This window comes from Otolemur garnettii, unplaced genomic scaffold (assembly GCF_000181295.1).
Source record: "Otolemur garnettii isolate 467f Iridium unplaced genomic scaffold, OtoGar3 scaffold00084, whole genome shotgun sequence".
In the NCBI taxonomy this organism is placed as follows: Eukaryota; Metazoa; Chordata; class Mammalia; order Primates; family Galagidae; genus Otolemur; species Otolemur garnettii.
The window spans coordinates 5,601,754-5,614,822 of record NW_003852479.1 but is presented as its reverse complement, the minus strand read 5'-3'; the positions used below and the strand labels follow the sequence as shown (position 1 = coordinate 5,614,822).

Sequence of the window (13,069 nt, the reverse complement as noted above, 5' to 3'; positions counted from 1 at the left end):
GTAACCAGGGTATTGTAATAAATGCCTGAATTTGGTGGTGAGCCGGTGCCACTGGGAAGGGGGCTTTAACTGGGGTATTATAATAAATGCCTGAATTTGGTGGTGAGCTGGTGCCACTGGGAAGGGGGCTTTAACCGGGGTATTGTAATAAATGCCTGAATTTGGTGGTGAGCTGGTGCCACTGGGAAGGGGGCTTTAACCAGGGTATTGTAATAAATGCCTGAATTTGGTGGTGAGCAGGTGCCACTGGGAAGGGCGCTGTAACCAGGGTATTGTAATGAATGCCTGAATTTGGTGGTGAGCCGGTGCCACTGGGAAGGGCGCTGTAACCAGGGTATTGTAATGAATGCCTGCTTTATGCAAGAGTTAGTCACCATCCACACTGACGGAAGGGTTGCAGCTCTGGTGGTTTTGGGCCATTGTGCAGAATGACATGCTGTACTCAGAGAAAGGCTAACAGGCATCCCCCACTTTGTGTTGGGAGTGACTGTTGGTCATTTCCTGGCCGCAGGGGCATTAAAAGTGCACCTTTCATGGTAGCAGGCTTGTCCTTTGTCCCAGAGTGCAGTCACAGGCATCGCTGATGTGCAGTAACACGGGTCTCCCTTTTGTTTCAGCAGGTGGCGGGAAATCCAGACCAGCAGGAGGATGTCGTGGATGAGCAGTACCAGGAGGAGGGAGAGGAGGAGGTAGAGGGCTGAACGCCGAGACTGGTCAGATTGCCCGTCCAGCACACTGACCTTATCAGACACAAGCAGCGCTGCCTCAGACAGGCCTTCCGTAGAAACGGCCAGGGCGGTGTAGAGGAGAAATGGACCATAGCAGTGGAGACGTTTGCTTAGAAGTTAACAGAAGCAGAGTAATAGCATCTATCCCTCAGCTTCTCACTAGCTTTTTTTTTTTTTTTTTAATTGAGGTGGAGTCTTAGAGTTGTGCTATGTTGTCCAAGCTGGTATCAAACTCCTGGGCTCAAGCAATACTGCCACTTCAGCCTCTTGAGTAATTGAGATCACAGTCACATCTAGCTTCACCAGAAATTTTGATTTAAGACATTTGGCTTTCCAGGAAAGGTAGACTTAGATTTGTTTAATATTTGTAAGAATATTTCCTCCTGGCCCCCTCTGCACATTGAGGGCATCTGGACTAGCTCCTGTAACTGACTCTGTGAACAGCTCCCAAGAGCCCACCTCTCAGGGTCACCCCACAGTGTCCACTGAAATCCACTTAATATCCTCTAAACATTTTTGTAAATGGATTTCCTTCTGGCCTTCTCCCTCATAATAATTCAGTATTTTAATTAAATTTAACAATAAAGAGAAGGGTAACAGGTAAGGAGCTCAGCTGAATAAAATGCATTAGGGTAGAATTTCTTTCTTTCTTTCTCTTTTTTTTTTTTTTAAGAGACAGAGTCTTACTTTGTCACCCTTGGTAGAGTGCCATGGCATCACAGCTCACAGCAACCTCCAGCTCTTAGGCTTATGTGATTCTCTTGCCTGAGCCTCTCGAGTAGCTGGGACTATAGGTGCCCAAAACAATGTCTGGCTATTTCTTGTTGCAGTTTGGCCGGGGCTGGGTTTGAACCCACCACCCTCAATATATGGGGCCGGTGCCCTACTCACTGAGCCACAGGCGCTGCCCAGGGTAGAATTTCTTAACATCCTTTTTTAGTTTGATTTTTGTTATAAACTTGTGGCATGTTATTGTTAACTAAGTATATACAGCATCTGTGGTATGCCATGGTCCTATGACTAGCTGGTGAGTGCTGTGTGCTACAGCCTCATTGACACAGGGCTGTACTGTGTAACAGCTGCAGTTGGGGGGAAGTATGATACTGATGGGGCCAGCACCCCATGTGTAGTCCCTCCATAGACGAGAAAACAGTTCCCAAACTACAGCCTCCTTTCAGAGCTGCTTCTCGGACAGGCTTCTTGCAAATATGTGCCTTTGTCCCTATGAGAAACCTCCCAGGAAGGTGAACATAGGGTAGATGAACCAACAGACCCCCCAGATGGCCCTCTAAACAGAAGGCACGTGCTCTGTGCCCCCACACATCCCCCAGCCAGGTCTCCTTTCTCATGCTTCCTGCTTGTCTCAGCTTGTCAGAGCTAGTGCTGAAATTTGTGCTTCTACCAGGCAAACAGAAAACGGTATTGCCCTTCAATCCACCAGCCACATCTCTGGCCATGGGCCCTCCAGCTGGCTTGGTCTTCTCATCCTTTGTCTTTTCTCATCCTAATCAAGACCCTGGCTGTCTTATCAGAAAGAACATTAGAGGAACCAGCAGCCTGAATATTAAGACATTTGGCAAGAAAAAAGATAATCACCTGGGCTTCTGTTGTAATAGGATGTCTAGACTAATATTACTTTATTTCATTATGTCAGATACCAGGAATCTTTGAAGGATTAAAAGAGGAAAGGTTCACCTTGGCTTCTTTTTAAAAATTTAGAGGGGTAAACATCAAATTTTAATCAATTTTACGGAATCTTTTTCACTTCTCTGTTATGATCAGTTAAGGTAAAGGAGTGAAACGCTGGGATCCAAAGAGGAATCAAAGATAGGAAACAAAGAAAGGTACAAGGGAAAGAGAAACGGTAGCAAGGCCGAGGACACTGTGCTGGCCCCCTGACGTCCTTCGCTCAGGCCTGCCCCTCACTCTGCTGCGCCTCACACCCTATCACTCGGCTGGATTTCAGGGTTCTTTTCCTCTTGACTCACCCAGCTCCAGACTCTAATCTCTTTACCCAGTTCCCTGCCCAGAACTCATATGGCTGTTTTGATCCCACTTTCCACCCCCTCTCACTTCTCCCCTGCCGTTTAGAACTGTTGCCACAGAGCTGGCAGCAGAAGCCACACGGGCTTTCTGCTTTCTGGTGTCAGTGTCCTGTCTGCCTCCTGAGTGTCCTTTATTCAGGCAGTGTTGTATTTTGTGGTCATTTCTGAGATGATTAATTATTTTTCCACCTTTTCCCATTATTCTCAGGTCATCTTTTGAGAGGTTCTCAAATACCATTTAAGCACTAGTGGTAATCAGAGATGAAGCTCTCGGTGACTGCAGCAGAATGGGAGAAGGAGAAGAAAGGGGGCTGTTGTAGGTAGACGCGTGTACCGTGCTGTTGCCACGTTAATGTGCGTGCGAAACAACATTTGCATGGGACTAGGCATTGTTTTTGTGCCAGTACCATGCTGTTTTGATCACTACAGATTTATAGTACAGCCTGATGTCTAGTAACATGATACCTCATGATTTGTTTTTATTTCTGAATAATGTATTGGCTATTCCAGGTTTTCTTTGATTCCATATAAAATGAAGCACTATTTTTTCAAGCTCTTTAAAGTATGACAATGGTGCTGTAATAGGGATTGCATTAAATCTGTAGATTTCTTTGAGTAGTATGGACATTTTCATAATGTTGATTCTTCCCAGCCATGAGCATGGTATGTTTTTCCATTTGTTAATATCTTCAGCTATTTCTTTTCTCAGAGTTTCATAGTTCTCTTTATAGAGATCTTTTACGTCCTTCATTAGGCAAATTCCCAGATATTTCATATTCTTTGGCACTACTGTAAAAGGAATAGAGTCCTTGACTATGTTTTCAGCTTGACTGTTGTTGGCATATATAAAAGCTACTGATGTGTAAGTATTGATTTTGTATCCTGAGATGCTGCTATATTCCTTGATCACTTGTAAGAGTTTTGTAGATGAGTCCCTGGGGTTTTCCAGGGATAAAATCATATCATCAGTGAAGAGTGAGAATTTGATCTCCTTTGAACCTATTTGGATACCCTTGATTGTCTTCTCTTGCCTGATTGTGATGGCTAAGACTTCCATTACTATGTTAAATAGCAGTGGAGACAGTGGGCATCCTTGCCTCATTTCTGATCTGAGTAGAAATGTTTTCAATTTTGTGCCGTTCAATATGATATTGGCTGTGGGTTTGCTGTAGATGGCCCTTATCAGTTTAAGAAATGGCCCATCTAAGCTTGTTTTCATAAATGTTCTGATCATGAAAGGATGCTGGATATTATCAAAAACTTTTTCTGTATCAGTTGAGAGAATCATATGGTCTTTGTTTTTTATTTTATTTGTATAATATATTAAGAAGAAACTAAACAAAGAAATATTAGACTTAAACCTGACCCTAGAAAAAATGGACTTAACAGACCTCTACAGAACATTTCATCCTAATAAAACTGAATACACATGCTTCTCATCAGCCCATGGATCATCCTCCAAAATAGATCAGATCCTAGGACACAAGTCTAACCTCAGAAAATTTAAGAGAATATAAATTATTCCTTGTATCTTCTCAGACCACCTTGGAATAAAAGTAGAACTCAACAGCAACAGGAATCTTTATAGTCAAAGTCAGGGAAACTAAATAATCTTAGGCTGAATGGTATCTGGGTCAAAGACAAGATTAGGAAGGAAATCATCAAATTTTTGGAACAAAAAATGATAATGAAGACACAAATTATCCAAACCTGTGAGATACTACAAAGGCAGTCCTAGAGGGAAATTTGTAGCATTGGAAGACTTCATCAAGAAAACAGAAAGAGACAAAGCCAACAACTTAATGGGTCAACTCAAGCAACTGGAAAAGGAAGAATATTCCAACCCCAAACCCAGCAGAAGAAAAGAAATAACCAAAATTAGGGCAGAATTAAATGAAATTGAAAACAAAAGAATCATTGAGAAGATCAATGAAACAAAAAGTTGGGTTTTTGAAAAGATTAACAAAATTGATAAACCTTTGGCCAACCTAACCAGAAACAGAAAAGTAAAATCTCTAATATCATTCATCAGAAACGATAAGGAGAAATAATAACAGATACTTCAGAAATTCAAACAAATCCTTAGTGATTACTACAAAAAACCTCTATTCCCAGAAATATGGAAATCTGAAGGAAATGGACCAATACCTGGAAGCACACCATCTTCCTAGATTCAACCAGAAAGAGTTAGAAATCTTACTAGACCTAAATCAGTCACTGAAATACCTTCAGCTATACAAAAATAGCCCCCAAAAATAAAAGTCTGGGACTAGATGGCTTTACATCTGAATTTTATCAAACCTTTCGAGAGGAACTAGTACAGGTTATACAACCTTTTCCAAAGCATAGGAAAAGAAAGAATACTTCCCAACACATTCTATGAAGCAAATATCACCCTGATCCCCAAACCAGGAAAGGCTCTAACAAAGAAAGAAAATAATAGACCAATATCATTAATGAATATTGATGCAAAAATATTCAGTAAGATCTCAGCAAACAATTTAACAACACATCAAAAAAATTATACACCATGATCCAGGTTTGTTTCATTCCAGGGTTATAGGGTTGGTTCAACATATGCAAATCTAGAAATATAATATATCACATAAGTAAAATAGATATTGTTTTTTAATGCCCATTAAACTCAAAGTCTTGCAGCTGCCCCAGCTAAGCACGGTGGGGGGGGAGGGCAAGCCTGTGGGTGTCCCTGGTTCCCTCCCTTCTGGCCCACAGTCAGAATTACTCCTGTCAGCATCAGTTCCTGGGGAGGAGTTGAATCTGATCAGCGCCACACCTATTCAGAGGCACAGGATCTGTTGTAGAAAATTTTGTTTACTTACCAGTTGTCAACAAACTCTGGTCTGAAAATCACTTCAATAGATAGAACTCACATAGAGACTAGAGTTCTAGTAACGGAGGACCCAAAACAAGTGTGATGTAGGAAATTTAAACTCTCGTGACTTAAAATCTTAGTGAAGCATCTGAGGCATAAAAATGATGGCTGTTAACAAGCATTCCTTGTGTGTTGTTTGGGATTACTGGAGGGCAAATATCATATTGTGATTCCACCCTCCTACTGCTTACATTCCAGATACTTTATTCACTTAGGAGCAAACAGGACAAGGTATAACATTGCCAAAAAAATGTGTGCCTTAAAGTTATTTAAATGTTTAAAAGAATATGGATTAAATGACTGCTTGGAAAACCTGGATGACATAATTTCCCCAGAGTAACTGAAAACATTGATCTGAGCCTTCAGAGCGAGCAGGAGGTCTCTGTCCACCATTAGTGGCCTCACATACACAGGGTGCCAGCTGTGAGTCACCCTGTCAAGAAGATTTCGAGTGGCAGAATCTCCCCTATGAAGCATTGCTTGTGAGTGGTGGCGTCCGTCACTGCAGCCAGAGTTGTTGAGGTCTTTTTGTCACATTCCATCCACCTCTTGGGCCCTAGTGTTCTCCACTGCCCGAGGTCCAGCCTTCTGGTCTTGGCTCATCCTGTGACATCTTTGCTATAGAAAGGAACAGTGTGAAGACGCACAGCAGCAGGGTGGCCAAAGCCCATGTCACATGCAGCTTTATTTTCTTTTGATCATTTATTACTGTCTCCTCACATAGGGCTCATTTCTAAAATGCCTAAATCATTAGATTTCAATGGGAAAAAAATTAGTAATGAAGCGTAGTGTTGGGAAATTTTTGACAAAGTATTTTGTCCATTTTTGCAGGATACTAATGGGGTGAGCATGAGAGAGAGAATCGCTGTGTCTGCCTTATACACGAGTAACATTTGGCTTCTGGGTATTAGTCTGAGCCTGTTTTAAAGATTAATTAGAAACTTCATGTCATTTTACTAATTTTAGTGATATCTTTAAGATGAGTTAGAATTATTTTTGCCCCAAATGTGAAAATGTATTTTTCTAAAACAACAATGTGTACCTCACAGCCTGTTCTCTGTATGTCTGGAAAAATTTTTAAATTTCATTTGTGAGTTCTATCAATTGAAGTGATTTTTCAGACCAGATTTTGTTGACAACTGGTAAGTAAACAAAATTTTCTACAACAGATCCCAAGGGTAGAGAAGGAAGATTTTACAAAAGGGTAGTTGGTTTTCTTACTAGCCAGTCCATCACCATTCAAGGAAGTGGTTTGCCATCTTTGCCATGGCTAAGAATCACCTTAAAGGGTCTGTGACAAATACAAATCCTTGGACCACATTTTACCCTTGGAGGTTTTGATCTTATCTGTGTTTGAACCCAGGAATCAGTCTTAATAACCCCCACCCCACCAGCCTACACGCAGCTAATGCTGGTATTTCAGGATCTTACTCTTTAGAAAAATAGTCTTAGGCCAGCCATGGGCAGGCTCTGAGAACTGTGAGTCTCCTGCCTGTGTATGTATGTCCAGTTGCTAAAGACTTTCCAAACAAAGTCTTAAAATGGCCCTTGACTCCTCAACAACACATACACATGTGCACACACGCACACACACACACACACACAGAGAAAATTAAAGATCACCTCTGATTTTACCCAACCCTTTTATTTTATAGATAAAAAATTTGAGCTTCAGAGAGGTTAGTTACATTTTTGAAGGTCATACAGCTGGTTATTTATTGTTAGAAACATTTTAGCCCATGCAGGTGTGATTTTAAAGGCCATTGTAATCAGTCGAGTATACTAGGCATGATAACTATATAGTTGTAGTTTTTAGAGAAATCAGGGAGTGCATGAAGTGTGATGGAACTAGAAAGTCACCATTTTTTGTAACCCCCGTCAGGAGCAGTTGATTTAAACAACAGTCAGCTAAGGACGATGCCATTATATGAACAGAGGTCAGGAGACTTAACTATGGGGAGACTGGGCTGTCAACACCGGCTTGCCGAACGTGGAAAAACAAACCACGTGTCTCCTGATGTGATAAAAATGTGGAATATACAGCATCATCCCTGAAATAGCTTTGCTTTTAAAATTGAACCTGAATCCATCCAAACCACTAAGCTAATTCCCATTTATAGGAAATGTGAGGTTCCAGGAATGAGTTAAGTGATACCGGAAAGAAGCACATAAATCCAGATGGGTCATTCTGCAGGACAGCAAATCCATATCCTCCGTAAGGGAAGGAGAGAGAGGGAGCCCGGCTCTGAGTAGCCTTCCTTTAGATCAGAATTAGGGTGAGTGTAGATAGACTTTGTTAAGACGAGAAAAATACAAGCACAGACTAAACATCTGATGATGCTGAAATTATTTAATCAGTAATAGCATTCTGTAAGAGCATGTCCCGTGTGGTTAGTTTTGTATACTGTGACATGTAGGGGTGAAATTACATGTCTCTAGAAGTTTTAAGAATAATAGAAAGAAAATAGAAGAATGACAGATGATGAAAATGTGGCAATATTGAGAGAACTTTTGAAATGTGATGATTGGGCTGTAAGGGATTTATTGAATGATTTCCTTTATTTTCATGCACTTGACTTTTATAATAAAAACAATTGACCTTATTATTTATGTAGCCAAAAAAGTTGGAGAGCCAAGATTTTTGGAAGGTCTACCTGACTTCGTAGCGCATGGTGGGAGCTGACAGACCACAGGCTACAGCCTGTTTCAGACGTGCAGTTTTACTGGAACACAGACAGACTCTTCATTTACAGACTGTCCATTGCTGCTTTTGTACTATGGAGGTAGTTGGATAGTTGAGACCTCATGGCCCCAAAAGCCTAAACCTGTACTATCTGGCTTTTCATGGAAAAATCTGCCAACCCCTGATTTATATATCCCCCCACCCCACACTGCATACACAGGGCAGTTCTTGTCCACTTTCCCCTCTCAACTATACCGTGTTTCCTGTTTATAAATAATACGTGTTCATTACTAAGGGTATAGAAGTCGTGTCATTGTTAATCGACACACTTCAGCAATGTAATGATGTTTCAATTAGACCTTGCTAATGTGAAGTGGTGTCCTGTGGGGTGTCGCTCTGAGGCTCTGTGACTGGGCAGGAGAGATGTCATGGGCCACTGGAGCAGGCAGCTGAGACACTGTCTTCAGCTCACTCCCCCAGGAATGTGAACACAAAAGATGCCCAATGCCTCTGTCCTCACAATATGTTTACTTGGTACCAGTATTGTTTAAGAGTTGTGCGTCCAGCTGATACTGGGCTGGATGGAAGAGGTTCACAAAGACGTGGCTATGCCTCGAACATCCTTAAAGAGTCAAGTTTGTAGGCCCTGCCTGGCCAACTTCCACCCAAGGCTTGTCTGGGAGGCCAGAGTTCACTCCTGTCTCAGCCGGGCTGGGTGCCTGGAGGCTGCACTGACTCTGTTTCTGCTTAATGATAGTGCCTACATAACTTTCCATCCTTGTCCACTTCTCAGTTATTTTTAACAGCTGTCTCTCATACCCCAAAATAAGTGTGAATTTTTATTATTCAAGAGGACTTGCTTTTATACCATGATCCTTGAAGACATCAGGCTTTCTCTAGTACCAGGACATGATATTATGCTTAACTGGTCAGGAGCGTTTTGAAATGTATTTAGCTGACTTAAACCTTTTGACATAAGTATGGTTTTCAAAATAGTTAACAAGTTAGAAAATGTTTTACCCTGTACATCTGTGATATATAATCACTAAATTGAGATAATGTAACAAAAATATGCAGGGGCTTTCTTTGGGTTACATTTTGAGATAAATAATTGAGATTTTAAAAAACAGTAATAATAGTACCTGTAAAGGAAAAGTCATATTAGAACCCCAAAAAGAAATGGGTATTTCAGAGGTACTTTACCTAACAGATGCAATCAGTGAAACCTGGTTTCTTGTACCCTCAATGAATCCCCAACAAGAAATTAAAAAAAAAAAAGAAAGAAATAGGTATTTCAGGCAGTTTGAATCGCTATTTCATGAAGAAATTGAAATGTTTGTTCTCTCTTCTATATGTTAGCCAGATAAATTTATTCTTGTAGAATAGATGCATCAATTTTCAACTGCATGTTTATAGGTAGTGGTGTCTGGGATTTTGTGCCTTTGCAGAGGAGCGTTTTTGTGTTAATTACCAATTCCAATATTTTTGGTGTGCATTTAGGCATTGAAGATATTAAACTGAATAAAGCAGGCCATTCCTGCCTTCATAGAACTTAGATTCTGTCTGAGCTTTAGATTTCTACAGTTCTCCCATTTGGAAAAGGGGAATTTTTAATTTCATAAGCTGAATTTTTTTCAGGTATTAACACTAGAAATGTTCATAACCCTCATTCAGAATAGTCAGAAATTCAGACACAAGAGTCCCAGATTCAGAATAAATTGCATCAGTTTTTGTCATAGGTATATTATATGTTTCTTCATACCCAGTAGATAAGTCAAACCGTTGACGTTTATCTATCTACAAGTTTATTTCTGGTTTAGCTTTGTTTCTGCTATTTTGAACGAACTTTCTGGAAGTCACAATATGTTGCTGCAAGTGCTTAGATGACAGAAGTGTCACAGAGTATCTGTGGTTTTAGGTTCAGGAAGATTTGACTGAAGGGAAGAAAAGGGAGCTGGAACATAATGCTGAAGAGGCCTACGGCGAAAATGATGCCAATGTACGTGAGGGTGAGCGGTGTGGAGCACCTGTGTGTGTGTGTGTGTGCGTGTGCACGCCTGTGTGTGTGCGTGTGTGTGCATGTGTGTATGTGTGCGCGTGTGTGTGCAAGAGTCTGCCTGTCTGCGGTGGGCACCGGGGGTGAGCGCCTGTGTGTGCAAGAGTCTGCCTGTCTGCGGTGGGCACCGGGGGTGGGCACCTGTGTGTGCAAGAGTCTGCCTGTCTGCGGTGGGCACCGGGGGTGGGCACCTGTGTGTGCAAGAGTCTGCCTGTCTGCAGTGGGCACCGGGGGTGGGGGGGGATGATACTTGTAAGGTGCTGAGTTTGCCCAGCCTTCCTGGAATCAGAAAAGTTGTGAGAATGGGATTAGGCAGGATGGCCTCATTGCTGCCTTAGGGCTATTCTTCCCTTGTTTCCCTTCTTTAAAAGAAGCAGGTATTTACAAGAAGCAATTCTCTGTCACCAACTCTGTTTTTCTTTTTTCTTTTCATCCTAAGGCTGATGATAAAAACAATGGTGGAGCAGACCAGGGAGCCCGAGATGACAAGCACCCTGAGGGCCGGGAGGAGCAGTATGAAGAGGAGGACGAGGAGGAGGACGGAGCTGCAGCTCCGGAGAAGTCACGTCGCAGAGCTGAGATGTAGCTGGGCCAGTCTCCACACAGGGCTCGGCCAGTGGACTCTTTTCAAGCTGCTCAAAAATTAAATCTGCCTACTGAACTCTAGAATATTTAATTACAAAAAATTAAGAATTTAGACTTTAAAAAAATTTTGTATTAGAAATGCTCTTACATTTATATGAATATATTTTGATAACTTAGGTTAGAGCTCCTTTTGTATTCAAGCTAAACATGACCAAGAAGAAAACAGTAACGGAAACCTTAGTCTCTGAACCTCTTTTTTATAGATTCTGTGATGCTGGAAAGAGCATTGATTCTGTGTATGTTTTGGCCTCTCACTTTTCTGTCTCCTAGCAGACCCGCGTTGTACTGTTTGCCTTTAATAAAATAGGAGGTTTTAGAGCAGAGAGCACTGCAGGACGCTGTCCCACCTGTAAGAGAACGGCCAGTTTGCTGGCTGCTGCCCTTCTGAGCCTCTTCTGCAGAGTTCTGATAGAATGTTCACTGGTCTGTAGGTCCCTGGAGTGACATCCACGTATGGAGTGACACACGGTGGGAAAAGCCATTTGTTTACAGAGTAAAGACATTGTTTTTCAGACTTTTCAGAGCAGTTAGAAAAATGTCTGGCCTTACTTAAAATCACAGTAGTTCTGCTTGAGAGGAATTGACTTTAAAGATGAGATGATGTGAAAACTCATGGCAGCATCCTGGACTTGGCCGGTTCCCTTCAGTTTTCAGATCAGGTGTGGACACATCACCTTTCTGAAGGATGGGTGACTCGTTTAGAAACAAGTGGCATTTTCTGTGTGAGGACTGTTCTGAGTATTTCTCTTCTGACATCACCTAGGGATATCCTGTTTCAGTATCAGGTCCTCCAGCGCTGTCTGTTCCCCTCTAAGCCCCGTGCCTCAGTATATAATAGTCACCTGAGGCCAGGTATGAGCAGGAGAGCACACAGACTGGACAGTTTAATGGGATCATTTTTCAAAACAATATGGTGTTAAATACATGCTGATAAGGTCGACTCTCATGGTTCCTCTATTTTCTGAGATTGGGCCTGCTTTTTGTTTTGTATAAGGCATTTTAATGATTATGAATTATAATAAATTCCTCAAAATAAAATTAAAAATCAAAAACTTGGAACAGAAACACATTTCAGTTGCAATCATAAATATTTTTATAATATGTAAGACTGGGTTATGCGATTCATGTATTTGGTTTTATAATAAAACTGCCAAGTTAATAAAAACAGATTTCATTTTCTACCATAATTGTATGAATGTAATTTTATTTTTTAAGAACTACACTTGTGTATGGCTTTGATTACCCCACTTGCCTATCTGTGTATGCGTTGGAATATTTTGTTCAGATGAATTTGGGATTTCCAATAATCATACGTCAAATCTTACCTTTTCTGTATAAAACCCCTTTATGTAATGTAAAATGTATAATATTGTACATAATACTCAGAATACAATTATTTTGATAAATTAGTTTGTATTTTTAATGTCCTAGTTGCAGTATTTAATTATTTGAACCATATTGAAACTTGGTAATAGTTAATAAACCTATAAAAAGCAAGTAGTAAATCTTTTGAAGTATGTGATTTCTTATTAGTTTCTGATCTTCTGACATTTTTTAGTTCTTTTTCATAAAAAAATTTTTAAGAGGTCCCCATGTAAGTCAATAAATTGCAAAATTCCTCTCCTACTTATATTTTCTGTATCCTTTTCTACTTGATGAGCATGTGCTTTTTAAAACCCATTCCTAAAGAAAAAGATAGAAGTCATTTGCGCTAATTCTGGGGGAAGAAAAAGAAATGGAGGGAGGAGGCAGAAGAGAGCGGCCTGTGCACGCACAACAGGTGACCAAGGACTGTTAAATCCTCAGGGAAACCAGTGCCCACAAACCGCCGTACTCCACAGGTACCATCGCACCACTGTGACACCTGAGGAGAGCGCTAACCTCAGAGTGAGCTGGGCAGGAATAAAGTGCTACTGGTATTGATCCAGCCTATTGATCTATGACTTTGGTGCAACCAGTAAGTGAAAGGATTAGGTACCAGTGGCATGACCACAAGGAGGCACACGCATGTTTTTAAGG

The 13,069-nt window shown here is 41.1% G+C and overlaps 1 protein-coding gene across 1 annotated transcript in view; it reads left to right on the top strand.

The window, feature by feature from the left end:
- The window catches only part of GOLIM4 (golgi integral membrane protein 4), a 92,110-nt gene extending 79,546 nt beyond the window's left edge, over positions 1 to 12,564 (top strand). Inside the window, exons 14-16 of the mRNA XM_023516016.1 lie at positions 621 to 689; positions 10,268 to 10,348; positions 10,845 to 12,564. Of these exons, the coding sequence (XP_023371784.1) occupies positions 621 to 689; positions 10,268 to 10,348; positions 10,845 to 10,991 (297 nt within the window). The 3' untranslated portion in view covers positions 10,992 to 12,564. The remainder of the gene's footprint in view (positions 1 to 620; positions 690 to 10,267; positions 10,349 to 10,844) is intronic.
- The last annotated feature ends 505 nt before the right edge of the window (positions 12,565 to 13,069 follow it).